Here is a 25,976-nt window from a genome sequence, read left to right on the forward strand (position 1 = left end):
TTTCGTCAGTAAAGTTTTCAAGTTTTCACTTTGTTTTGGAGATGATCAACAACTTCCGACCCCCCCACATGACTAAATGTGTCCGTTCATAATCACTGCACATATAGTACATGGCTCGGACTATTAAATATTGATCGAGTTTTTGATCAACGAGCCCCAGATTTGGACGTAGACAACTTCTGGCCAATTCCTTCCAAATATTCCCCAGTCGTACTTATGAGAGAAAAGAGGAGAATGCATTTTTTACTGCTCACCTGACCTGCACCACTCACCTTAATTCACTTCACTTCACGACACTTCACGACAGAACTTCAGGTGCGACTACAACAGGAAGTGCAATTCCGAAACACGTCCCTAGGATAACGACCAACATTTGCGCAAACAATATCACAAGTAAGAAAATAAACTGCATAACAACTTTACATAAATGTGTATTTTAGGAAAATAAACTTGACAAATAATAACGTTATAACAAATTAACTGACAGATAACATTTTGGCATACATAACGCGGCTGATGCCAGGAGAAGCGCTCACTCTGACACACAACTAAAACAGGAAGTGCGATCCCTGAACATATCCCCAAGGCAACGACCAAAATAAAATACGCCTTAATAATGTGCAAACAATATCACGTTTACGGAAATAAAAACGGATAGCATCTTTACATTAATGATAATTCTAGGAAAACAAACTTCACAAATAATATTGCTATAACAAATTAACTGACAAATAATATTTTGATAGTTACACATTTTTTTAAGAATAATGTTATTGTTTGTGGCATTTGTTCAAAGTAGTCAAAACAATCTTCTCTACTGCCGCCTAGTGGCCTGGCATGCTTGTAAATGAATTGGAAACCACACTTGTGGGTTGAGGCAGTTTGTTTCTACAAACAAAACTGAAATATTCAATTCAAAATAGGAGGATTGTTCAGCTTTGGTTACACCACATGGCAGTACTTTTCTTCTTCTTTACTGTGGGATTCAGTTTTGGGGCACCCCGCGTTCATTGAAACCAACAGCAAAACACCCACAACCACTTCTGAGTTTTTATTGAAGGAACATAAAAACAGACGCTCATGTACGCTTCAGCAAATTCAGAAAAAAAAATGTCTTGTGCTTCCTAAGGCTGCATTTGCGACTTCAAATTTCAGGCTAAAATACAGAGTTTGCATTTTCTTCAACTTTTACACATTTTTTTTGTGAGAAATACTCCTTTTGAACAGTTTTTAGCAGCCTCTGAATTCAAGATGTGCAAAATTTTACAGTCTCAATGGCCCTCCGACAGAAACTGCAACTACAAAGTGGCCTATGATAAAAATGAGTTTATCACCCGTTTAGTTTATCAGTTTATTTAGTTTATTGAGTTTATCACAGCGGTGATTCTCAATTATAGTTTGCCAAGCCCCATAGGAAAGAGAAAAGTCCCCCCCCCCCCCCACACACACACCCGACGCGCTGACTATAAATAAGATTATTATCCATACAAATTGTAAACGTATACATTAAGCTGTATTCTTTTTAAGGGACACTGTGTAAGATTTAGACAGTTTTTCCCTCAAAAGGAACAAATTATATTATTATTAATTGAAAAAACCTGCAAAAAAATGTGTTCTTAACGACCAGCAGCATGTTTTAAATATAATTGGCGGTCTAGTTGGGCGGCCATGTTTGTCATAGCTACGAACAATGGTAAATGCAGAACCCGCAGCACCTCCTGCTGTCCGTAATGAAAAAATGGTCGAAATCAAAATTGAATGTCCATTCAATAAAATCAATAAATCAACTTTAAATGATCTGTTAATTATTTTTACTGCGTTTCTATGGGTTATAGTTTAGTCTAAAACTGAAAAAAATAGACAAGTGCATCAAAGTGCCTGACCCCACAAAAAAAAAAAAGAAAATTCTGATTTGATTGCAATTACACCAGACGTCAAAACCAAAGCCTTCTCCCGGGGGTCATCCGCGGCCCCCCTGGCATTGCCTGATGCCCCACAGGGGGGCCCGCCCCACTATTTGAAAAGCACTGTTCTACAAGGAAATCAATGCGGAGTTTAAAGTTTTGCTGGCACCACCTAGCGGCAGGAATTAGAAGGTCACGGGTATCCCACAGGCAGCGGTGAACGGCAAATGAGCCGGGCGTCCCTGACGTCCCGTACGTCCCGTCCGCCTCTGGAGACTCAGTCGCCACGTTTGCGTCGGCCTTTGAGTCCGGAGCAACCGGAGCAGCCGGACGGCAGGCCAGGTCGGGCGTCGTCGTCCATGCGCGGCAGCACCACCACGCCGCCGCTGTCGGGCTGGCTCCCGGCGCCGCGAGTTTCCTCGGACGCCATGATGTTCTTCACAAGGCTGGAGATGGCCGCGTCGATGTTGGTGTTGTCCTGCAGCCCGAGACATTTCCACATGGCGCATTCCTGACTATCCCGAAGAGCGACTGGACGGTGCGTTCAAAAAGTCTGCACACCCCTCGGCTCGAGGCATTTAAAATTCCATCTGAAAAGATTTGCTACACTCACATCAAAATAAAGTGAGGTTATGTGGTCTTCACACACTCATCTTTGAGTTTTTTTTCTATGTGCGGAATTATGGAGTAAGACGGCCGTAAAAAAGACAAGATTTGTCAGAGCCCCGCCCCCTTTCCGTCATGGTGGCTCCGTAATTCGAGTCGGACTAAATTGTCATCGTCAGGACGTCAGTGTGTCTGCGTATTTTTGCCCAACCTTCCATCACCACTTGAGGGCGACATTTGACCTTTTTTTTCCATTCCGATTAACAATCATGTCCATTGGATGGCAATATTATGCTAGATTATTGTTCTCAGCTATAACTGCCTGTCCTACAACTAAAGAAGACAATTTCATTAACATTTGTCTAAATTTGATTTGTCACATACACTGCAAGTAAAACAAAGTATTGATGAGGTTTAATTACAGGATTATAAAACTTCTATTTTGCATTTCCACTTCTATCTTAAAAAAACTTCTATCTCGCATTTCCTGGCCAAGACCCAATCAGAGAAAAAAATGTATGTAAGTAACTTATTTTTTTTTAGTCCTTAAGAAATCACGAAAGAAAGTAATCGATTTCTTTGGTGATTTAGAAAGTAATCAATTTCTTTAGTACTTTAGAAACCTCTTAAGGAAGTAATGGATAGCTTGAGTATTCAAGCACCTAAAATGAGTGATTACAGTACTTCAGTACCTAAAGAATGAAATTACATTATTATTTTAGCACCTTGAATAATTGATTAGTTGGAGACTTATCATGAAAAATAATGATTACTTTAGTAACTAAAGTAATCAATTCCTTCCATACTAGATTCATACAGTACTAAATTTTAGTCTCTCCTTTGGCCAAAATAATTGGGGAAATAAGCATTAAGTACATACACTTGAAAGTCTGGATTTCTAAAAATAATGTTTAAATTTGTCTTTGGGCTAGCGGCAAAAAAAGATTTGAAGTTATTAATTGTTAACATTTAATTGTTAACGACGATATAGGACAGTCAGAATAGGTTTTGCTTCTGTCGTGTCAAGTGTAATTGCAGATCCACGCCGCCAGGAGGTGCAGAGGCACTCTCGTTCTCAAAGTCAGCTGAGAGTTGGAAACTGTCAAATTGTTGTCAGCGCCAGTGTTTTTCAAAATCATTTTTCAAAATTCATCACCAATTGATGTTTCATTTCTGAATCACATTCGCGATGAATGTGCTTTTGCAAAAACAAAAAAAAAAAAAAAATCACCAGAGTGGTTTAGACCTTTTCCTTCATGTTAAAATCTTGGCGCTCCCGTGTTAACTTTCCAGATTAGTTTACATCAATTTCTTTTTTTCTTTCAGCATCAAAAAGCGTTTTGGACTCTCGGGTCTTACCTTGGCCGAGGTTTCAAAGCAGTCCACGAATCCGTGATCCCTGGAGAAGTTCTCCAGCTTGGGAAGTTTGGGGCACAGGCCCTGGCGCCGCTGGTCGCACTTGTTGGCCAGCAGGACGGCCGGAAGCGGGCGCCCGTCGCGCAGGGTCACCTGAGCGCCACAGCGACCGCGTCAGAGTCAGCGAAAGGCCCGAGTTGCCCCGCCCCACTCCGCCCCGTTTCCTCCTGCCGCTTTCACCTTGGAGTCCAGGTCCCCTTTCCACTTGAGGACAGCCTGGAAGGTGGAGATCCGGGTCATGTCGAAGACCACCAGGGCGCCCACCGCCTCTTTGTAGTACACGCGGGTCATGTTGCCGTACCTCTCCTGTCCTTTGGGCGCGACGAGGAAGGGTCAGTTCCCGTCCCAAACGCTCCCATGTCCTTCGGGACTTTGCTTGGAATTTTAGATGAAAATTCACCTCTAGAGTTTTTTTTTCGCAGTTAACTTTTGTGGCATTATGTTACAAAATATGGAAATTCCTTTGATATTTTTTTCCAGCAGACGATTAAAACATGTACAATTTCAAAATGCGACCATTCTGACATTTGTGTGTGATTGCAGCTGGGCGTGCCGGATTTTCTGTGGAAAAATAATCATTGTCCAAATTTTGGACCTTATAAAGCCATTATAATTGCAATTTTTGGGATGCATTTGAATAGGATTTATGTCTGATTTTCCTGCCACTTTTGCAACATTCCGTTGAGGGGCGCTCAAACTATGTCAGCAATTAGAATTTTTTTTTTGTTGACTTGTGTTTCAATTCGAGACAGTAGGTGGCGGTCGGGGGGCAGCGCATATGAAGTGCTGCAAAACGCGTGCCAGCGAGATTCGGCGCGTCTCCTTTCAGCGCGTCAAGCATAAACCGAGAGGTGCCTATGGTCCTCACGGGCTTTTTCTCAAGTCCCAGCAAAAGCCACAAATATTCCTGCACTTCACGAGTCACTTGAAGTGGTTTGTGACAGTATTATACTGCCCCCGGTGGCCAAGGCGCGCACAGCAAAAGCAGTCGCAATGAATGACTCGTGACGCACAAACGCTTGAATTGTTGACACGCAATTGAATTAGGTTTGGATCGCGTAGCGCTTTGTGGCATTTTCCTGAGCCTGGGCTCGTAAGTCAGGGCGGCACCCACCGGCAATGTCCCACAGCTGCAGACGCAGCAGCGTGCCGCCGTCCCACCGGAGCACTTTGAGAGCGAAATCCACGCCGATGGTGGCCCGGTAATGTTGCGAGAAGACCTCCTGCACGTAGCGCTTGATGATGGAGGTCTTGCCCACTCCCAGGTCGCCGATGACCAGCACTTTGAGGAGACGCTGCTGCGGCTGCATGACCTACACTTACAGCTCAGAAAAAGTACGAGTCTCCCCCTGGAATTGCTTTTACCCAATTCTTGCAAATAATAAACTCTCAAACATTCCTTAGTCTTTTTTTTGTGAGTCAAAACTTGAGATACGAGCAAGCTTCAGATATGCAGCCGCGCAAATGAGTTTGTGGGAAAAAAATGTCGTTGTTGCTGCAGTTAGGGGTCCGAGTCCTGTCGGGGACAGAGTCGTCAATGTCAGCGGATTATGCTGGGGGGGGGGGGGGGGGCTGCCGTCTTTAGTATTTACCAAGATCAGTTTAATTCTTTTTGGTCTGCTCCGCTTTCATCAAGAACGGTTCTATTTTTCTTTAAAAGTAAAACAAACAAACAAACAAAAAATATGTCAGTTTTTTTGTGTGGGATGGGGGGGGGGGGTCAATTCAACTGGACTAAATTGAGTTACGCGCTTGGTCACTGAGCAAGCGCAGCTCGCAAGTCAAAGTACGGTATACTTACTTTTCTGGCGAGTGTAGCTTGCAAAAGGTCCAAAACGGAGAAGCGACTTCTCCTCGCAGGTCAAGCGAACGAGACAAAATGGAGCTGTAACGTTATTATGTATTTAGCCTGCGGTTTGTGTGCCTATGACGTCAGCCGTACGACCAAGCGCCGAAAGAACTACAAATCCCAGTGGCGTTCCCACTTCCGGTTTGAACTCTGCCCAATTGCTTTGAGACGCCGTTTGGAGTAGCGCGTTTTGCGAGCGCTTGGTTCGGCTAAGTAGTTTGGGTTTCGGTTGCGTTGCTTGTTGCCTAACGGGAAAAGTAACCGTTTTCCTTAAGTACCCGTTTCCCTTGCGCAGCCTTCCACATTCGAGCTCAGCCACCGGTGAAGGAAAAGCGTAGCCTACTCTAAGTGCACGCACGACTTCCTGCCGTTTTTGTCTACTACGTCACGCAGCTGCCATACAGAAAATATGCTTAGTGACAAAATAAAACAAACAAAAAAAATCGACCCCATTTGCCGCGCTATAAGGCGCACCTAAAAAACCCCAATTTTTGGCGGAGGAAAAAATCAAATAGCTTCATCGCCATGAAAATTATTCAATTTTACCTCTGCATTTCACTTATAAATGTCATTTTTACACTTAAATTTTTTTAATACCCTGTTTGAAATGTTAATATGCTTCATATCATAGGTGTCTAAAGTCATGGCCCGGGGGTGAAGATCCGGCTCGCCAAATGCTGATTTAACACCGAGTTTGTGGCTAAAAGACCAAACTTGCAAGTTGTCTTCAACTTCAAAACAACAACCCCCCCAAATCTCCCCTTTGAACAGTTTTCGCCAGCCTCTGACTTGTGATAAACACACTTCCTTTGCTATAGCATCAATTATATGGGGGGAAAAAAAGAGCAGCTTTCTCATGGACCTCTGCTATGGCAACTTTATTTTGCTCAGGTCAAAGAAACAGAAGTTCAGATAATTCCTTTTTCATGTTGTTGATCAAGGAACTACTCAAGTGGGATGCCAAGCAAGCTAATCCTTAACAGTTTTGTAAATACCCGAAGGAAAACACAAGGGAACCGGAACTTGAACAAGCCAACAACCTTGTTTGACATTTTTAAGGCTGCTTTTGAAAGGGCCTCCCAAAGTTGTGTTAAACAGGTTTAGATTGCCCGGTCGCTTAGCAGTATTTAAATAGGTGCGCTTGCGATCTCGCAGAAGTCCCTGGACATGTCGTACAGTCTGTTACTGAAGATCAGGAACCAGTGAAACCTGCGAACTTCTAATGATACAGATTGCAGTCCCTAAAAGGAATTTCTTTACTCTGGTAGTGCCGTCCAAAGTTGTGGTTGAAGATGGCTGTGTTGAGAAGCAGAATTTGAAGAGGGGGTCTGGTGATAATCTGGACTAGGATTTAAACCGGCAACCTTCTCAGGTTTTAAGATGCAACCCTAAAAGGACTTTTCCCACAACCTGGATATCTGCAAGGCCTGCCTGAATTTGCCATTGCAATGGTGTAGATTGCTGGGTTGAGGAGCAGAACCTGACGGAACTAGACTTTGAATAAAAACTTTCTCAGACTCGAAGATGCAATCCTAGAAGCTTTTTTTCCCCCTCACAACATGCTTTGTTGTCCTATGGAAGGCCTGTATGAAAATGTGGTTGTAAATTGTGTAGCTAGCTGGGTTGAAGAGCAGAATTTGGTGAGGGATTCCGGGACCAATGAGAAGCAGGACTGGAATCCTGAGATTTCAGGTTGCCGCATTAGGACTTCTTCCACGACTTGCACAAAATCCTTTGGAAGGCACGTCTGAAGTCACGGTTAAAAATGGTGTAAATAGCCGGGTTGAGTGAGCTGTTGCAGTAGCCGATCCAGAAGAAGAACTTAAAGAGGGGGTCCGGAATCTTGCAAGAGTCCCTGCACACGCCGTAGAGACTGTAAGTGAAAAAGAACGGAAACCAGCACACCACGAAAACCCCCATGACCACGGCGAGGACGAAGGTGAACCTCTTCTCTCGGGCTTGGGAGAGCTTCTTGAGGGCAACGGAGCTTCTCCGTTTCCTCCTGGAGGCAAAAAGATCGATGGATTTTCTACCGACTCTGGAGTCGCACGCGGCCTGCTTTGCCAAGGAGCCCCTCTTCGGGTTCCCCCGAGGAGATCCCGGCCGCTTCCGCCCACCTTTGCCCTCCGAGGAGGAGCTGTCGTCCAGTTCGGCCTCCTCCGTTTGTTGCCCTCGAGTCGCCGTCCGGTGACTCGGGGTGGGTGGACATTGGCAATGGCCGTTCTCGGTTTGAACGCCGTCGGCGCGCCTCTTCTCCGACATGCTCCTGGTCCTGGTTTTAGCCACCTGGTAAATCCTGACGTAAACCAGGATCATGATGAGGCAAGGGGCGAAGAAGGAAGCCACGCTGGACGAAATGATGTACCAACTGTCGTCGTTCAGCTCGCACTGAGGCCGAGCGCCCCTCTCCTCGTTTCTCTCCACGGACATCAACGGCGGCGAGGAAATGAAGGCGGATACGAGCCAGACGATCAGGATGATGCCCTTCACCCGTTTGGGAGTCCGCTTTAAATTATACTCGACGGCTTGCGTGACGGACCAATAGCGATCCAGGCTTATCGCGCACAGATGCACGATGGAGGACGTGCAGAAAAGAACATCCAACGCCAGATAGATGCCGCACCAAACTTTGCCAAAATACCAGTATCCCATGAGTTCGTTGGCCAGGCTGAAAGGCATGACCAGAGCGGCCACCAGGATGTCGGCCGTGGCCAGGGACACCAGGAAGAGGTTCTGGGGGGCTTTCAGCGCCCGGCTCGTCAGCACGGCGATGACCACCAGCACGTTGCCCACCACCGTGAACAAGATGAGGAAACTTACGAGGGCGGCGATGCCGGCCACGGCGGCCGACGAGTAGCCGTCGGACGAGTTGAGGTGGATGACCGTGTCCGGTCCGGTGCCGTTGAGCCCGTCCATCCTGGCGTCATAATAAAAACCACAACGGTAATAAGTCCCGGAACGATCCGTGCGCGCTGGAAGGCAGCGCATGCGGTGTGGTGTGTGTGTGTGTGTGTGTGTGTGCGCGTGTGCGCGGCGCGGGCGCTCCCTCCCCCGCTTTTTCTCGCATCCCAGTGATGTTTCATTTGTCCCGCCCCCTCCTCTCCTTGACGCTCTTCTTGTCTCCTGACCATCTTGAACACAGTTGATTTTTACAGATTTTTTTTACGCATTTCAAAGACTTTTACCGAAAGCTCATCCCGGGTTGAAGACCAGATTTCAAGGTTAACGGAGAAAATGGATCATCTATTTCTTTGAGCAGCAGTTTTGAAACTGTGGCTCAGGGTCTTTTTCTTCTGTGGTTCTTTTTTGAGCCATAACTTTTTTTTTTTCAAATACTATAGTACAAATCACTTTCAGTTTGTTTATTGGGAATGATAATTATTTTCTCGTAGCACCCGGTAACTCGTACATGAGTAGCCCTATGAGAAAAAAAAAAAAATCAGTCCTAAAAAGCATGTTCCCTCTCTTTAGTTGTGTATAAATAAATACATGAAAATATAATACCGTCCCTCAATTTTGCAGTATACTTTGTGCCCAGTATAAATAATACAAATGACTATAACTTGAAATCAAACTTCTAAATATCAATAAAGTGTGATGCTTTTAGAAGCAATGTTTTTTCTCTCATATCGATCATTAAAGGGACTGTGTGTAATTTTTCGCATGCTCCTGTAGGAGCTTTAGGGGCATTACGGTAAATGCAGCAATGCACACCCTCCTCCGGCTGTCCATAGCCATAACAAACATGGCCGCCTCCGGAGAAGCGCCACCACCAATGTAATATCATTTCCTGATTACAAGCCCTACGACTATATTTAAAACATACTGTTGGCCGTTAAGAACACAATTATTTGCATGTTTTTGAAATGTATATACATTTATTCATTTTGAATGAAAAACAGTCTAAATCTTACACAGTGTCGCTTTACGGTTTTTAAAATGTTTTTACGAGCATGTTTTTGAAAAGCATGTTTTTGCACTGTACGCACTTTCGGTAAATTTAGTGCTAGTAGGCTCGTACTTATTTTTTAACTTTGCTTTACTCTTTGCTTTAAAAGATTCAAGACTTTTGTGACGCATCCTAACACTACACAATAAAATTCTTATTCTTCTGATATGAACAAATCTTGATTTAATTCATTTAAGTGCCCTGACAGAAATGTTTTTCTTTTCAAATTAAGGGCAAATTATTTGGAACACGAAATGCTGAATTTTGTTACTGTTTAGTGACTCCTTTGCGAAAGGGTGTACGCATTAATTTTGTAATTTTCACACATTGTCATGAGTGAAGCAATTTTTCAGCAGGCCAGCCAAAAATGAAAGAAATTTCATGAATGAAAACGTTTTTTTCCCCCCCGAAAGGCTTTGCTCTGTTTTAGAGAAACATGGCAAAAAAAAAAACAATCAGTTGTATATGAAGAAAAAAAAGATTGAGGAACACCGAAGTAAACGATTTATTTTCATCTTAAACCCCCTCGCCTAGATTTTTGCCCTCCCAAAATAAATGGTCTAATACTCCAGCTTTATTTTTTTTCCCCTTATAAACATGACATTTTTCAATAACGCGAGTAATAAAAACTTCAACATCAAAGCACGAATGACGCCGTTCTGAAGAACCGCGACTAGGCGACTCAAACGACGCCCCGACGCTCGCTGCCGTCTCCCGTTTCCCGAAGTCCATCCCGCCGTCTGGCGATGCTTTCCCGAACCCCAGCGGGGGCCAGCACATCGATTCTGTCGCCCTCTTCGATCCATTATCACCATAGTGAGGAAGCCTGCGGTCATCCCGTTCTGCGTTTGATAAGCTTCTTGGAAAACCGCCATTAAACTTTGCAATTATTCCATTCCGGGTGAGGGCGAGCAAATGGCTCGTCGTCGATGCCTTTTTTTTTCTTTTCTTTCGCGAGAAGAAAGAAAAGTCATCCGAAAGGGACGTTTTTGTCACTCGCCGAGCCTTTTCATGAGCTCTTTCGCTTGAGTTTAGCTGGAAACGTTCACGCCTGGTAACTGGCAACGGATGGAGAATGGCCGCCTGTTTAGTGCAATTATGTAACCGCCGCCCGGACGACCACAACAACACATTTCACCTGCTGGCCAGAAAGAAGCCGCCAATACAAGAGAATGCATTGTACTGATCGCTTGGAGCTTTTGATATCGCGCGAATGCCGAGAGACAAATGTTCACGGTTTATTTATTTATTTATTTTTTTGGTGTGACGCCGAGATGTCAAAATATTCAAAGCGCCAATGCAGAGAAGCGAGCAGTCGCACCCACTGCTGTGCCGCAGCGAGATTTTTATTTTCATAAGGCTTTTGCTCATAATATCGCAGACTTGATTTTCACCTGTTGAAAAACAACAGGTCCAGTTCTGACGCGCGCACTGGCGGGCTAGGATGTGTTTATGTGTCGTTCATGCACACTAGATTTTTCTCATTTCGACTTTTTTTCTCATTATTTTGACTTTTTATCATTATTTTGACTTTTTAATCATTTTTTTGACTTTTTATCATTTTTTTGACTTATTTTGACTTTATCATTATTTTGACTTCTCATGACTTTTTCATCTCATTATTTTGACTTCTCATTTTGACTTTTTTCTCATTGACTTTTCTCATGACTTTTTCTCATTGACTTTTTTTTCTCATGACTTTTCTCATTATTTCAACTTTTCTCATTTTGACTTTTTTCTCATTATTTCGACTCTCATTTTGACTTATCATTATTTTGACTTTTTATCATTATTTTGACTTCTCATTATTTTGACTTTTTCATCTCATTATTTTGACTTTTTATCTCATTTTGACTTTTTATCTCATTTTGACTCTCATTGACTTTTTCTCATTTTTTATTACATTATTAATTTACATTATTTTATCTCATATTTTGACTTTTTATCTATTATTTCGACTTTTTAATCTCATTTTTTTTTTTTTTTTTTTTTTTTTTTTACCAGCGGATTTTTTTTTTCCACTGGCGGGAATGGGCTTCCATACAATTGTGTTTTCCTCGTAACCAGAATAATAGCGTATCCGGGTAATACGCACAGACGAAATGGACGACACGCAGAAGCGAAGCGTCGAGTCGTTGAAAATTAAAAATCGGGAAAACAATTATTGTTCCGCTACAGCTGTTTCTATCAAATCTAAAACTGATTCACATTTAGGGCTAAAGTTAATTAAATGAATTGTTACTATGCCAGCTTTCTGTTTTTGATCTTGATCGTTTCTAACTTCTGACCTCTCGGGAGCTGCACGCACCTCTCACCGCACTTTCTCAATCGTGACCGCACAAACCAGTTTCCACATTGATGGATCCAATCGGAATTAGCTGGCAGCTTATCAGTGGAATTTTGCTTATTTGGAGGGTAGGCTGCGGAGAGAAAAAAAAATGGAGAAAATAAAACGCACTGCAGTTTTGCAATCAGCATGCCAATTTTAATCAGCATAAAAATCTTTTAAAAAATGAATACTCCAGTTTCATTGTTTTACTACACAAGAAATGGCAGTCGGGTATACGCATGGGGTTGTTATTTTTCACCATCCACATCATTCTCAGAATAGAAATTATTTACAGATATAAAAAACTATTTTAGATCATTATTGTGAGCAAAAATGAATAGATACTGTTAACATTATTATTATTACATACAAGACTCAGAACTACAAATTCTGAAAACAAAAGCATTTATGTGTGAAGGTGTTTTGCTATTATGGGCTGGTCCTTGGGATCAATGCGGCGTCCCCTTTCTTCGTCGCTCCAGGGTGTGCAGGCCCTCCTGGCGACCCAGTGCATGCTGGGTACCCACCTTGTGGGCTGTCTCCGTGGCAGTGATGTCAATCTGGGCATATTTAGTTGAGCCCTTCCCTATTCACGCACAGCATAGAGACTCTCAGTACAGTATTATTAAAATCACTGGAACTTTAGAGCTGCGGCTTATATTTTTCAATTGCCTTGCATTTGTGTCCCAACCATGGAAAAATCTAGTGGCAACAGTGATTCAGAGGACAGTTGCTTCATGTTCCAACTCATGTGCTCTTAATTTGAAAAGAAACGCATACTACTCCGCTCATGACATTAAAAAGCTATAAATTTGCTCTGCTATTGCTTGCAGAACCCCTTTGAAAATCTCATATACCTCCTGATGTTCCTTCACACAGTTACCCGTGTTCCCATTTGAAAACTGCTGTCTTAAATACCCCATTTTTAGCTCCTTTTTAGAATTTTTCCAAAGTTTGTTTACAATTGCACTTGTTTCAAGGGAAGAACAGGAATCCTTATCTACAAATCAACCAGAGCGCTTTCTCAAAGGGGGTAAGTGTAGTTCATTATGGATAAACCCTCACTTTGTGGAGGCGCAGTGACCACGGTCCCCCGGGTGCCAGGGTCCTGAAGTTCTAACTCCATGTAGTTGAGCTGCTTCTTGGATGTTGGACTCACTGGAATATTGATATATGTCACGCCATCGCCGCGGGGCCTTTCGACCACTGAAGCCTCTAGGGGGAACGCCGATGCCGCGCCTGCAAGTGACAAAGCAAGAGCGTGCCTTTTATGAGTGAAGAAGTTCTTCAACGAGGCAAAATGTGGTATGCCAGCGGGCTATAAACGTTGGCCTTTATTGCTGTTTTTGGACCCTTGCCTAAATTCTTAATGCAATGTTTATCCGCCTAAGGAAAGCGAAAACATCTCACACCCCTAGATTTATCGATAAAAAAATGTACAAGTACAGTATACCTGAAATTGTATCGTTTTGAAAATTAACGAAAGAAAAACTGCATTGAAATAAACTTTCAGCAATTGTTAACTTTCTTTTTTTTTTTTTTTTTTTTTTTTTTAACAAGGTTTACGCAGGTTACAGCTTATTCTCAATCCGAGAAAAAAAAAGCTTAAAGTGGATTAATGTGCCTGAAGTAAAAAAGCAAATGTCAATCCTTAAACTCTGAACATTTTTAACCGACTGAACTGTTAAGATTCAGAAAAAATTAAAAGAATTAACAATACATGTAAATTGATCCGGCTCATTAACGCATCTTAAATATTTTGACAGAGTGATATGGCACCACCTGCTGCCGTAAATGTGTAATTACACTACAGAGCACAAAAGCAAAGCTTGTTTCCCTACGCGCTTGCCTCGCATCAAATCTAGCGCGCACAACTATTTGGGAAGGACTGTTTTAGTGCGTTGTTTTGTTTTTATTGTTGTACCTCATTGTATTGTTTCTAAATTGTGTTATATTCAAATCTCTTATCGTATGTTCACTTGATACACAGACCCCCTTTCCGTGATATTCCTGAATTCTTTACAAATTGGGATTTTTTTGGGCGACAAAAGGCTGTTTTTGCCTCCATCTTACTTCTGACACACTAAATCAAAAACTTTTGTTTTGTAGAGGTGTTCAATGTTCCATATGAATTCAAAGGTAGCCATTATCAGCGGCTCTGTGGCGAAAAGCCCAAGGGGGCACTCTAACGAGAGGCTATTAGACGCCGGCGGAGCCTTTGGGCGATGTCTAAAAGAAGCCTTGAAACCTAATTGATCTTTGCACAAGCGCGGTGTTGTGTAATGGCCGCCATTACAGCGACTGGCTTGCGCCCACATCGTATACATAGGCGGAGCGTGGCAAAATGTCAACTGCATTTGAGGGAAAAGCTGATCTAATGAGAGGCGCTTGTCATTGTGGTGTTGTGCTACTATTGCGTGTATAAATAAATACAACGAAACCACTATTTTATATTTAGGAAATACTAGGAGTAGATTTTTTTTATGAGAAATTATAAATTGTATTTTAGGACCACTTTGAGATCTCGACTCAGTAGTATCAACATTTTCTCTGTTGAAATAGTCACATGGTCATCCTTACCTGTCTCATGAGGCAATTTTTGCGGCTCGCAGCTGAGCATCAGTTCGTACTTGCTTTTTTCCTCCGCCTGCGAGAGAAATACTCTGAAAAGGATTTCTAAAATGAAGCCGATCCAAACTGTGTCCCGAAAATGAAAAAATATGCAGCAAAAATATGTCACAACTGCAGCTACTCACATAGGGCTGATTTGTGAGAAAAAAAAAAAAGTCTGATACATATTATTGCAGCATGACATAACTATTTATTGCTGTTATAATCGTAATAAAAATAAACCATGATCATTTCTTGCAACTCGATTCCACAGTTTTGCTCTGTTTAACAGTCGATAGTGGAAAAGTGGATTAGGAACATTTCTATCAAGCTACCTCCAAGCTTCTCTCTGCTCTGCTCTCCATGATCTCATAAGCAGGATCAGCTCTGTGCTGCTCCCTTCTGCCACCGGGCTTTTTGTCTGGCAAAAGGTGGGGGGAAAAAAAATGACAGAAATCGGAATATTTCCGCGGCAAGAAGTATTCTGTAAAACAAAACGGCAGCACGCATGCACTTTGTAGGCTCATGGCTTGGTACAGATTATGGAGTCTGGAATTCAATTTCTTGGGTGCTCTAGGATAATGCAGGATCTCTGCTAAAAGTCTCGCTAATTTCTCCAGCCCTTTTTTGGAAAATGGCGAACCCTCGCTTGTCCCGTCCGACCTGCGAACTGGGACAACAATGTCGGCGTTGCTTCTGCACCGTGGTTAGTCGAGACTTTGAAATGCCGGATGGGAAAAACCACCCGAGGCAAGCAGGGACTTGTTTTCATCATGCGAGCCTGTTGTAATCGTGCAGGTGTTAATGCGTGCAATCGAAAAACGGCGGTGTCCAAATTAGCTATACGGTACAGCGAACCCTTGCCAATTGGTGAAAACGTTTGCTGTGTTTATACTCATTTGCTGACATCTCGGTCGTTTGGAAATTAGTCGCGGATATTGAGGATTGACTGTTTATGGTGAGAACGAACCTACCTGGTAGCGCGGGTAATGCCGGACCACTTCCAGGGTTGAAAGGCGTCCCCTGTGAAATGATGGATAATATTTGATGACGTTAGATGAACTTTTGTTGACTGTGAAAAGACATTTCAAAGGCGTTTCCTTCTTCTGTGGACTCAAAAGCGACGTTCTCACACGAACTACGGCATGACCTACAGAAATTCCATGAGAAGAAAAAGTGACAGCCTCACCTGAAGTCCACCGCATACTGAGCAGATGGTCACAATGGTTTTGGTTGCGCAGGACTCCGGGCGATCGCTAGAGGGTGCCTCCTTGGTTTTCCTGCTGTGTGAGCTCACTGTTTCGAGGTGACCCTCAGAGCCCCCCTTTAAAGCCTCTGTTACAGGATCAGGATAGTCTTTAGCTAAACTGGGGAACGTCTGCGCCAGACTCCTGGGAGTGTCATAAATATACCTGAGCGAGCTTGGTATTTTGTACTCGTGTCCTGACACACCGGGGCAAGAACAAGGACTCAGGTCTTGAGCCAAGTGGGGAGGCAAACTAAAAACTGAACCAAAGTCCTCACTACCGCTAATGTCCAGACTTCCTGTGTATGAGGAGAAACTTCCAGAGTAAGAGGAATGACTACCGGTAGCAATACCGCTGTCTAAGGAGCTCTGGCGACCCATTTCCTGTAGCTGCCTGGGGTCTTTAACCCCCGAAGAATTCCCGCCACCTTGGGTCGCCAGTTGCTTTTCCGCACTTGCCGCTTTGTTGCCTACAACGTTTCCGTCCGCGAGGTTGCCGCTGGATTCAGTCCAGATAGCCAAACGGCCGGAAATGCTGTAGTCGGATTGGCTGGTGTCCGAGGTGTCCGAGGAACCGGATATGCTGCGGTCATCGCCCCCGGGGGATGCGCAGTACATGGACGACGCTGCGAACGGGACATGTTTAAGGGTTTCTAATCGGCAACTCATACATAATGCAAGATCAGTTGCAAGCCACATGATAACAACGATAAATCACCAGAGTGAGTGAAGTGAGACCCACAGGTTTAATTTAGATCGCGATGGACCGTTCAAAAGCAGAATCACCGTGGGTAGCGCAAACGATAGAAATGCTAGTAATGGTTTGGACGGGGACAGTAAGACGTACCTGTGCTGTTTCGATTGGAGAGCATACTCAGTCGCTTCTCCAGTTCCCGTGTCTCATGGTTCAGCCTCTCCTCGGAGTTGCTCTGACTGCTGTTTGGATCTGTCAAAGAGAACGATGACAAGATAATAGCTGGAAGCCCACTTTCTTGATGATGGATAATTACGATTCGATCCAATGGACCGAGCTCTGCCATTTGCATGCGGGAGGTGGAGTTCTGCTATATTTTCACATGCGAGGTTGCAATTGAATACACTTACAAGATCCAGGTAGGAGTGCCGTATTGGTCTACTGCGGTGAAGCTGTAGTTGAGCCCAAACACGATGCTCTCAATTTACCGGCGGTTCTAAGTTCCCACCCTCCCGTATGCTCACAAGCTGAAGATTTTGACCGGAAGAACGAGACCGTGGATAAAAGCAGCCAAAATGAATTTCTTCCGCAGGGCGTTCCTTTAAAGATAGGGTGAGAAGCCCGGCCGTCCGGTAGGGGGACTGAGGAGATCCGTTGCTCCTCCACATTGAGAGGAGCCAGCTGAAGTGGCTCGGGCATCTGATCAGGATTCCTCCCAGGTGAGGTGTTTTGGGCATGTTTTACCAGGCGGAGGACCCTGGGGATGAACCAGGGCAGGGGTGACGACTGTTATGTTCCCTGGCACGTATCTGGGAGGAGCTGGGCAAGTTGGCTGCAGATAGGGAAGTCTTGGCTTCCCTGCGGAAGCTGCTGCTCAAACTGACTCCGGATAAATCGGTAGCCGATGGATGCATAGCTCCAAGCGTCTTAAGCAGGAAAGTCCACATCCTCTCTCCCCAGCCACTTCATCCAGCTTGCATGAGTTCCTTTGGTATTCCCAGGCCAACTAGGAGACATAGTCGCCATCGTCCCTTGGGACTACTCCCAACAGGCCCCGCCCACAACGCTTCACCGGGGAAGCATCCAGTAGAATCATCAAAAGATCAGATATCTGAGCTACTTTGTCTGTCTCCTTTTGGATTGGATTGGTTATCCCCTCCCAGATGACCAAACCTCTCACCCTATCTCTGTGGGGGAACCCTAACACCCTACCAGGGGCATAAAGCCACAGATAACTCAGATCCTCAAATCACTGACACAAACCTGGCTGCACCTAAATAAGTTTCAAGGGACAATTGTATAACAAAAACAAATGATTTTTTTGTCCAAATCCATATCCAAAAACACCGGTCCTTTCGTTCGATTACGGTGAATGTTTTCAATACAGCAGCTAAGCTACAGGCTGCGCAGTTAAAGGTAACTCTATCCTTCGGGATCTTGCTCTGGCATTTAAGCGCGCAGATAAAAGCCGTTGTGGTCACGGTGTGGCAAAAATTCATTCTAAAAGACCTCTATCCAAGAATGTGTGATTCTTCCAGTAACCATTTAGCACACTAGAGAATAATATCTTATGGGACTGCTCAAATATGTCATTGCTTTTAGAACCGGAGCCACGCGACGAGCGCTGAGTGACTACCAACGCTCTAATTAATATGCACAACGTCGATCGAATTAGCACATAAAGACACATAGTCTTTGAGGCCACGTGTTCCAGTCGTATGTCCTTGGAGAGGGTCACACGGGGGGGCATTTGCGCAGCACAACACGGTTTATTAATAGTGTTGTCGGCGTTAAGCGCCACTGTGTGACCATGTGAACGACTCTTTTATATTCTTTTCAGTCTGCAGCATTCATGCCGTTTTTATGATGTTTTATTTTACTTTTGCACCGCGTTCAGATGCACACTACCCACATGAGTGCTGTCTTTATCCCCTACCTTCGTAGTTTATATTTAGTACAGAACAATTTAACGGTCTCGCTGATTTAATTATTTCTACTAAAAAAAGGGTTTAGCGCTTTAAATTATAATTGCAATTAAAATGAGACCAACCGGACCCTACTATAGGTACAAATGTAGCATATACTAAAACTATGATGTTTTAGTACATGCTAATGAATAAAATGGAGTTTTTATATTTGTTTAGATGTATTTTTATTTCAGTGGGCACACTTTACCCACCCAAGGGAAGAAAATCACAGAATCCCGTGGATGATGGTACATGGATGCCTCAAATGATTAGGAGGCTTTGTCTGCTCCACTCGTGCGAACCCTTGCTTCTATTTTTTCACAGACGGGAATAGGCTGCTCTTAAGTGTAAGGATATGGAAAAACGAAGAATATCCACAGCCCCCGCAGGTGCATCAAACACATTTACTGTGATGTCGGCAAGAACATTGACTGTTAAAAACTGGAGAGGTGTGAGAAGTGGACAGAATGAGAGCGGCGTTAAATGTGGTGTTAAAACAAACACAAGTTGAGTTGGAAGACTTTAAACTTGCACATTGTTATGGAAATTCTCCATAGAGGACTTCAAACGGTCAAGCTCGCCTTTGTCTTTAGATGTTGTGTACTAGCAGCTATTGTTGCTTAAGAGTACCGGAAACCAAACGATTGTTTGTCTTGTTCAGTATAGTTTTCAGTGACGCCTTTTCCAGATGACGACACTGTCGTTCAGTTTTTTTTACCAAATTTTTTACCAAGTTTTTCTACCAAGTACCAACTAAATTAGTTTCTTTAACATGGGAGTGTTCAAACTATGGCCTGGGGCCCATTTGCTTCCTGTCATCTATTTTTCAGTGGCCCGCGGCATAAAGAGAAAATTTGCTGCTAAGAAACGTGTTGCACATTCGAGGGATTTTCGAAACAAGCCGAAACTTAATGTACAATTTACAACGAAACTAGTAACATCATCTCTCTTCTTAACATTGTGTTGAATTTGATATTTTTTTACAAGCCAGAATTGTTTACTCCAATTAAAAAAATGCTAATACGGTGGGCCCTCGGTTTACGAGATGAATCCGTTCCGCGGTTGGTATCGTAACGCGAATTCGCCGAGTGGCGGGCAATCCAAACTTATGTTAATTAGCTAACGCGTGTAAAACCCCAAGCAAAAACATCAAAATTGTATATACATATTAAAAACTGATATCAAAATAGTATAGTAAGTGCTACTTATATAATATTCATGCATACAATTAAATAACATCATAAATAAAAAATATATAAAGGATTTATTTACCTTCAAAATGACGTGAGAGCTTGTTATAGCCATATCTCCTAGTAGCCAAGCCTAAACTAGGCTAGCTTAGCCTTCTTTGTATTTCGTGATTATCTCCAACTTCATTTTCATACTAATCATCTTCCTACTTCTCTCTTTAACATCACGAGCAATCTTGGAAGCCTCGGTTATCCAATTCAAGTTTGAATTAAGCAATAAAATGCACAATAAATACAATATCGAAAGCACTCTCACTCGAAAAAGTCTTTAGGCAGCTATCTCTGTGACCCCGTGCGCCGACCAATAGCGGACCAGCGTCTCAGTGACCCGTGACGCCGACCAATAGTAGACCAGTACCTTAGGGAGTCATGACGCCGACCAATAGCGGACCAGCGTTGTAGTAATCTAAGCAGTGACGCGTGTAGTGACTTATGAGCACGTTGCCCCGAGTGGACAGCGTTCATACTGACCGCCATGTTTGAGAAGATACTTTTTTTCTTTATGTCGTAAAGTGAAAAAAATGGCGTAAAAAGAGGGGACAAAAAAACCTCATGGTCGACATCCGACGGTGAAATAAATATAAGGCAGGGACGTCGTAAACCGGGGGTCCACTGTTTTGACATATTGTGCCTGCTTTGGTTCTGAATATAGAAATGGGCTCAGCTGCTATTCAGTAGAAGTACCAATACTTTCTGATGGGTTACTAAGTCTGTAACCACATCAAAATTTTGTAAAATCCTAAATTATTCGCCTTGTAAATGTTTCAGTTGGCAGTTTAAAAGCAAAACCTATTCTGCAGAAAACAAAGCGCAATTGATTTATTTCAGTGTGAAAAAAAAACAAATACTCTACTGTAGTATAAAAAATCCTTCATGTGAATTTCGGAGGAAAATATTTGGACACCCCTGCTCTAATATGTTAGCCGCCCTTGTGACTTCAGGAGTTTTTCTGCTATGCACTCAAGGAAGGTCTCTCAGTCAATTGCGGCTCTATTGTGGAGCTGTGCCTCATATCTGGTGGGTGTGATGTCAAACACATCCACGACTGACCTGGCAGAATGGGTTGCAGGCCGAAAGGGCCCCTCGTCGGGGAGACACCTCGGACGATGCAGTCGAACAAGAAGCTTATCTGCTCGCTCTCGGGAGACAGGAGCAGGAAGACGCCGGCCCCTGCGGAGCACGGGTGGAAAACTCTTAAAAGACGGGAACGCGTTAGAACTCCTTCTATGGGATTTTGACCATTTCCCCATGAAGACAATCAACCCACGAATCAGTTGCACATTTACTGCCGAAGACAGCCTGAGTTTTTCTTGGAATTCTTTCAACAAGATTGTGGAGTGTCTGCCTCTCTCTTTCTGATCTCCTTTTAACAACAAACCTGCTGTAAGCCATAAAAGTTCCTTGTGTCAACCCTGTAGTGAAGACCACCCACCACGCCAAGATACGGCTTTAAATAGTACTCCTGATGCTCGCCTACAGAGTTGTCCGCTCTACTCTTTTCAAAATAATAATTACTTTGCCGTCATTGTTATTATTCAGAATTATGATGAAGTTAAAGTGTTTGGCCTATTCAAATTGTGCCTTTGCTTATCACCGGAGACACGCATTGCTAAAACAATAAAACAGAGCCAATGAAATGACTCATGCCTGTGGGGGTTGTTTTTTTGTTTTTTTTTTCAGGACTGAATCATTGCTTGTAAAAAAAATTTGTGCCAGCAGATGTTCTCCATTGTTCTTAAACCTGAGGGACGAAAGCAACTTCTTCAAAGTTGTTCATGCGCCTACGTTTACGGTAGACTCACAGTAGCCGCAGCGCGTTCCGCCTTCGAACACAAATCCGTTTGGTACGGGCCCATATCGGCGTAGGTCTGGAAGATTCCAGTGACCCACAACAGCAGGGGACGTGTCTTTGACCAGAGCGAGCAAGTTGTTGCACAAGTGGAGGGTCGCCGGTCCGCTCTCTAACTTTGTTCCCGCCAGGACTCCGACATTGAACCTATGAACTGGGCCACACATAAACAAAAAAAAGATCGTGGAAATGAGGTAAAAAAAAATCTGATTGCTATGTCATGTACAGTCCTCCTTGCATCTGGACATGAGTTATGCTAGTCTGGCGCGCGAGTTCTATCTTGACCGTTATTGGAGAGGCTGGAGGTACTTTTCATGACTTTGATGGTGCAACTAGCTCAACATGGCATAAACATCCCCATTAGTATGCTTGTTGTGAAAATGAGGAAATGTCAAGCTCTCAAATAAAAGCCTTGGCACACCCACAGACAGGCAGGTGACATTTCTGCTGGCCATGACATACTCCACTCACTGGCATTAAGCGGTCATCTTCACACACAAAAGACCGGAAGGTCCCCCAATGTAACCATTAGTACCTGCCTTAACATTCAGTTGGACCGCCGCCACCAGCTGAGCCGGCCATTGCTATTAGTGGCGCCTAGAAGTTTCTCCCTTATGTAACATAGAATGTTCCTATATAGCACAAAGGGGAAATGCTACGTTTGGAATCTGTACATACCACATTCTGTTTTTTTTTGGACTCCTGAATTCATCTAGGAACGTTTCTACCTCTGGTTAACACTTCAAACCGAAAAGATCTGACCTACAAGGAATCAACAATTCCATTCTTATCATCTGTGGTCATGTGTGGTCTTGTCAATAGCTAAACTTGATCTTAAAAGGTCCAGACTTATGACCGATGAGCAAGTGAAGTCTGGTGTAGTGCTTAAAACCTGCGACCAATCAACAAATCCACTCTTGTGGTTTTCTAATCCTTATACAGAAATCTTTGCTCAATTTCATTCTTGTCACCTTGATACCCTTATCCAGAAAGACCTAATCCTACATCTTCTCGGCAATTGTGCTCTTGTCAATTGCAACATTAGATCTTGAACGATTCAAACGCAATTCAACTTTTTAACATTTTAAAATATGAATTTATTGGCATGGGTTGATAACCGGGTTGACTGTTTAGCATGGCGTTAAAAAGTCAAGGTTTCAATAATGGATAATACTCCCCATAACTGATAAAGAGCACTTTTGTTTTCGCTTAATCTAACAAATTGGTGGTTTAAACTGAGCAGAACATGATCGAGCGGCTTGCAGAGTTGACTCAACAAGCCATCTCATTGAAAATCATAATTTAAATAATAATTTTCTTCTTGACATGCATGGAGAAAAATAGGGAGGTTTTTGTCTTAACCCCTTGAAACCATCGCACTGGAGGACGTGACATGTTTGCATGTCCAAACCAATAAATAGGCTGAATTTTGATGGTCGCAAACTTTTGGGTGATGATCAAAATCATAGTATGATGCTTGGGATGCCCTCCGTTCCCTTCTCAGACCTTGAAAGATGGCTCTGAAAATGTGACTTCAAAAAAGGCAAATAGAAGTGCTCTTTTTTTTTGGGGGGGGTGTCAAAAACACAAATTTATGCTCGCGCTCGTCAAACGAACTTTCTGTATACCTTTAAGGGTCACCGGTGATAACATTCAAAGTTATTTTAAAAATATGTCATTATTTAAGAGCAGTGGTTCTTAACCTGGGTTGGATCAAACCGCAGGGGTTCGGTGACCCGGTCTCAGAGAAACAAATAAGACTTGCTAGACCGGGGGTGTCCAAAGTCAGTCCTCGGGGGCCGCTGTCCTGCATGTTTTCCAGGTTTTCTTTCCTGACACACCTGATTCAAATGATCAGGATCGTTTTCTGCTGAGCTTGCTGATGAGCAGATCATTTGATCTGGAAAACATGTAGAAGGGCGGCCCTCGAGGACCGACTTTGGACATCCCTGTCCTCATTCCAAAATGTAATAAACAGCTGCCAGAGGCGGCGCCAAAAACAAAGATCACGCCAAACAAAGCCCTGGTCTTTAACTGTTAAACGATCAACTATCAGTTGTAAAACTTTATTATTTTGGGTGCGGCCCATGCTACCCGGTACCAGTTTAACCGCGGACCGGCGGTCGGGGACGTCTGATCTAGTAGTTCTCAAAATAGGAAGAGCTCCTCACCGCGACGCCTGCTCTCACCTTCTCCAAGGCTGTAGCGCAGACGGGCTTCCCACACCTGCAGAGTCTCCTTGCTGTCAAAGCCCAGTAGAATTGCCTGTGTCAGGCAGAGGATGGTCAACGTGAACGAGGCACCCTCGCACCACCGGCCGCTTTCAAGGCCGCAGATCTCCTCCAGAGTGACGCTGGCTCGCTCCTTGCTCCCGTCGACTTTGTCGGACTTGTCTTTAAAAACCAGCAGCACGAGACAATCTGGAGGCGTCAAAGAGTCCGTGGGAGTATGTGGAGCATGCAGTCACAATCAATGTCAATTTGCAACTAACGCTGACAGCTGCAATAACACGGGCATGAAAGAGCGGACCACGGCCGAGTTACGTTATGCCGGGGGACAAAGTTGCCCACCATGCGGAACTAAATTCAAATAATGACACTGATGGTTTTTGCAAATCAGCTTCTTTGAAAATGAAGAGGAAAAAAATTGTCCGATAACTGCATTTTCATGAGAAAACTCATTTCCGGGAAACTTTAAGGCCAACGTTAAGAACATTCAGTGCTGATTTGATGAAAAAAATAATTTCACTATTCTTTAAGAATGAAATGAAACAAACGCCAGATCTTCAAAGATTCAGAATGATTTTTTTTTTTTTACCTGCTACAGGAGACGGCTTGCGAAGGACGATCCACCTAGTTTTCCACTGCCAAACACAAACCAAAAAAGTCGTGACTTGCTTCATTAAAAGCCATTGTCACCCTCTCAAGTCAAATCCATTTTTACCTTTTTCCCGTCTTTGAGTCTAGCGTATCCCTCCACGACAACCGAATCGGTCATCTTCAGTCATGGTTCCTGACAGCTGCACAGTTGGCTGCCCCAATGAGGTGGGTCACTTTCAAAATAGCTGCAGCGCCCTCTCTTACTAAGCCCTCCCAGGCAGCCCACCCCACCCCAAAGTCACCGCCTTTGACAACAACAACAACAAGACCGGCGTGGAAAATGTCCTGACCACCCAAAGAAATGCATACTTTGCATGCCAACGCGTTGTAAAAGCTTTAGCCAAACACTCGCGCCGTGCCTCATTAAAAGTTGAAATTTGCCGTCAAATTTGAAATGTTAAGATATTAGATAGAAGTTGTCATCGAAATGGAGGATTATAACTAGTGCTGTCAAACAATTGAAATGTTTCACAAAACGTCCCTTAATGGTTGCATGTTTCAACTACTGTTTTATACGACGCTGGTAACAAGTATTTGCTTGAGTAATCATCAAGAAATCATGAAATAAAAACATGGTTTCAAATGTTGTAATAATATTTTAAAACTTGAAAACAATGATTTTCCCGTAAAGCGCAATCGTTGAACAAAACTACCAAATCTGTTACTGTCATTATTTCTTAGTCTTACAGAAACAATTCTCAAAACTTAGCGTACTTCCCCAAATACGCACCTGTTAATTTTAGGATCAAATTTTGGTATTTTCGATGTTACCGTTTATAAGACGCACCAACACCTTGGCAATAACGTCAAAACTATGGCAAATCAGAAGAATTCTCAACTTCCTAAACTCTTCATATTATCTCGTGTTCATATCTGTAAGTTATATATTTGTTGCGTCTTGAATTTGTTTCAAATTTCCCACATTGCGAGCGCTCAGTGAACGCCTCGCCTGTGTAACTGAATTTGCTCGAATCGGTTCTTTTTTCCTTACGACGCTGCTCGAGTCCTTTTCACCATAAATACCCAAAGTTGCGCACCATCCATGTTCCACCAATTTATGATTATGTGTTTATATGCCAAAAGACCACAATTAATAAACGAGTCAAAAACCTTTCCGTGTTCTCTAACCGATGCCAATTGAATCAAAAGTGGACATCAAAACCTCGACATGATCCTCTCCGTTTTCTTAAAATTCCTGCGTGTGAACAAGGATGGACTCGGACGTTGGGTCAGTCTGCTTGCTTCTTTAATGAAAAATACTGCAACAGGCACTGGCTACTGACGTCGTTAAGGTAATTATTGAAAGTAAGAATACAGCCGACATATCTGTACGTCGAAACTATGCTGACATGGCTGACGGCTTAAGTTTCCTCGAATGGTAGACATCATAAATAATGAAAATACAATTATTAAGTTACCGTTTATAGG

The 25,976-nt window shown here is 43.3% G+C and overlaps 3 protein-coding genes across 6 annotated transcripts; all 3 read right to left on the reverse strand.

Annotated features, from left to right (window-relative positions):
* Window positions 1-1,036: 1,036 nt before the first annotated feature.
* LOC148428779 (ras-related protein Rab-38-like) lies at window positions 1,037-6,137 on the reverse strand. 3 transcript variants are annotated; one of them, XM_088420258.1, is made up of 6 exons: window positions 5,728-6,137; window positions 5,519-5,577; window positions 5,041-5,442; window positions 4,107-4,237; window positions 3,870-4,019; window positions 1,037-2,382 (listed from the first exon to the last, which is right to left on the reverse strand). In XM_088420258.1, the coding sequence occupies exons 3-6, from the start codon at window positions 5,234-5,236 to the stop codon at window positions 2,182-2,184; spliced, it is 678 nt and encodes a 225-aa protein (XP_088276384.1). In that variant the 5' UTR covers window positions 5,237-5,442; window positions 5,519-5,577; window positions 5,728-6,137; the 3' UTR covers window positions 1,037-2,181. The 3 variants fall into 3 exon arrangements, with proteins under 3 accessions (XP_088276384.1, XP_088276399.1, XP_088276390.1); XM_088420273.1 differs by lacking the exon at window positions 5,519-5,577 and having other exon boundaries at window positions 5,041-5,251; XM_088420264.1 differs by lacking the exon at window positions 5,519-5,577.
* A 501-nt stretch (window positions 6,138-6,638) lies between these two features.
* On the reverse strand, window positions 6,639-8,763 carry LOC148428780 (alpha-2 adrenergic receptor-like). Its single transcript, XM_088420245.1, has one exon. The coding sequence runs from the start codon at window positions 8,761-8,763 to the stop codon at window positions 7,477-7,479; it is 1,287 nt and encodes a 428-aa protein (XP_088276371.1). The 3' UTR covers window positions 6,639-7,476.
* Window positions 8,764-12,187: 3,424 nt separating this feature from the next.
* On the reverse strand, window positions 12,188-24,757 carry LOC148428781 (protein Dok-7-like). 2 transcript variants are annotated; one of them, XM_088420224.1, is made up of 12 exons: window positions 24,613-24,757; window positions 24,487-24,532; window positions 23,859-24,089; window positions 21,623-21,823; window positions 20,871-20,990; window positions 16,757-16,855; window positions 15,853-16,535; window positions 15,638-15,686; window positions 14,999-15,084; window positions 14,634-14,700; window positions 13,119-13,292; window positions 12,188-12,639 (listed from the first exon to the last, which is right to left on the reverse strand). In XM_088420224.1, exons 1-12 carry the CDS (start codon window positions 24,664-24,666, stop codon window positions 12,503-12,505), a joined length of 1,947 nt encoding a protein of 648 aa, XP_088276350.1. In that variant the 5' UTR covers window positions 24,667-24,757; the 3' UTR covers window positions 12,188-12,502. The 2 variants fall into 2 exon arrangements, with proteins under 2 accessions (XP_088276350.1, XP_088276359.1); XM_088420233.1 differs by lacking the exon at window positions 21,623-21,823.
* Between the last annotated feature and the right edge of the window lie 1,219 nt (window positions 24,758-25,976).

Source organism: Hippichthys cyanospilos, chromosome 1 (assembly GCF_059441005.1).
Source record: "Hippichthys cyanospilos isolate Australia breed blue-spotted pipefish chromosome 1, RoL_Hcya_1.0, whole genome shotgun sequence".
NCBI lineage: Eukaryota > Metazoa > Chordata > Actinopteri > Syngnathiformes > Syngnathidae > Hippichthys > Hippichthys cyanospilos.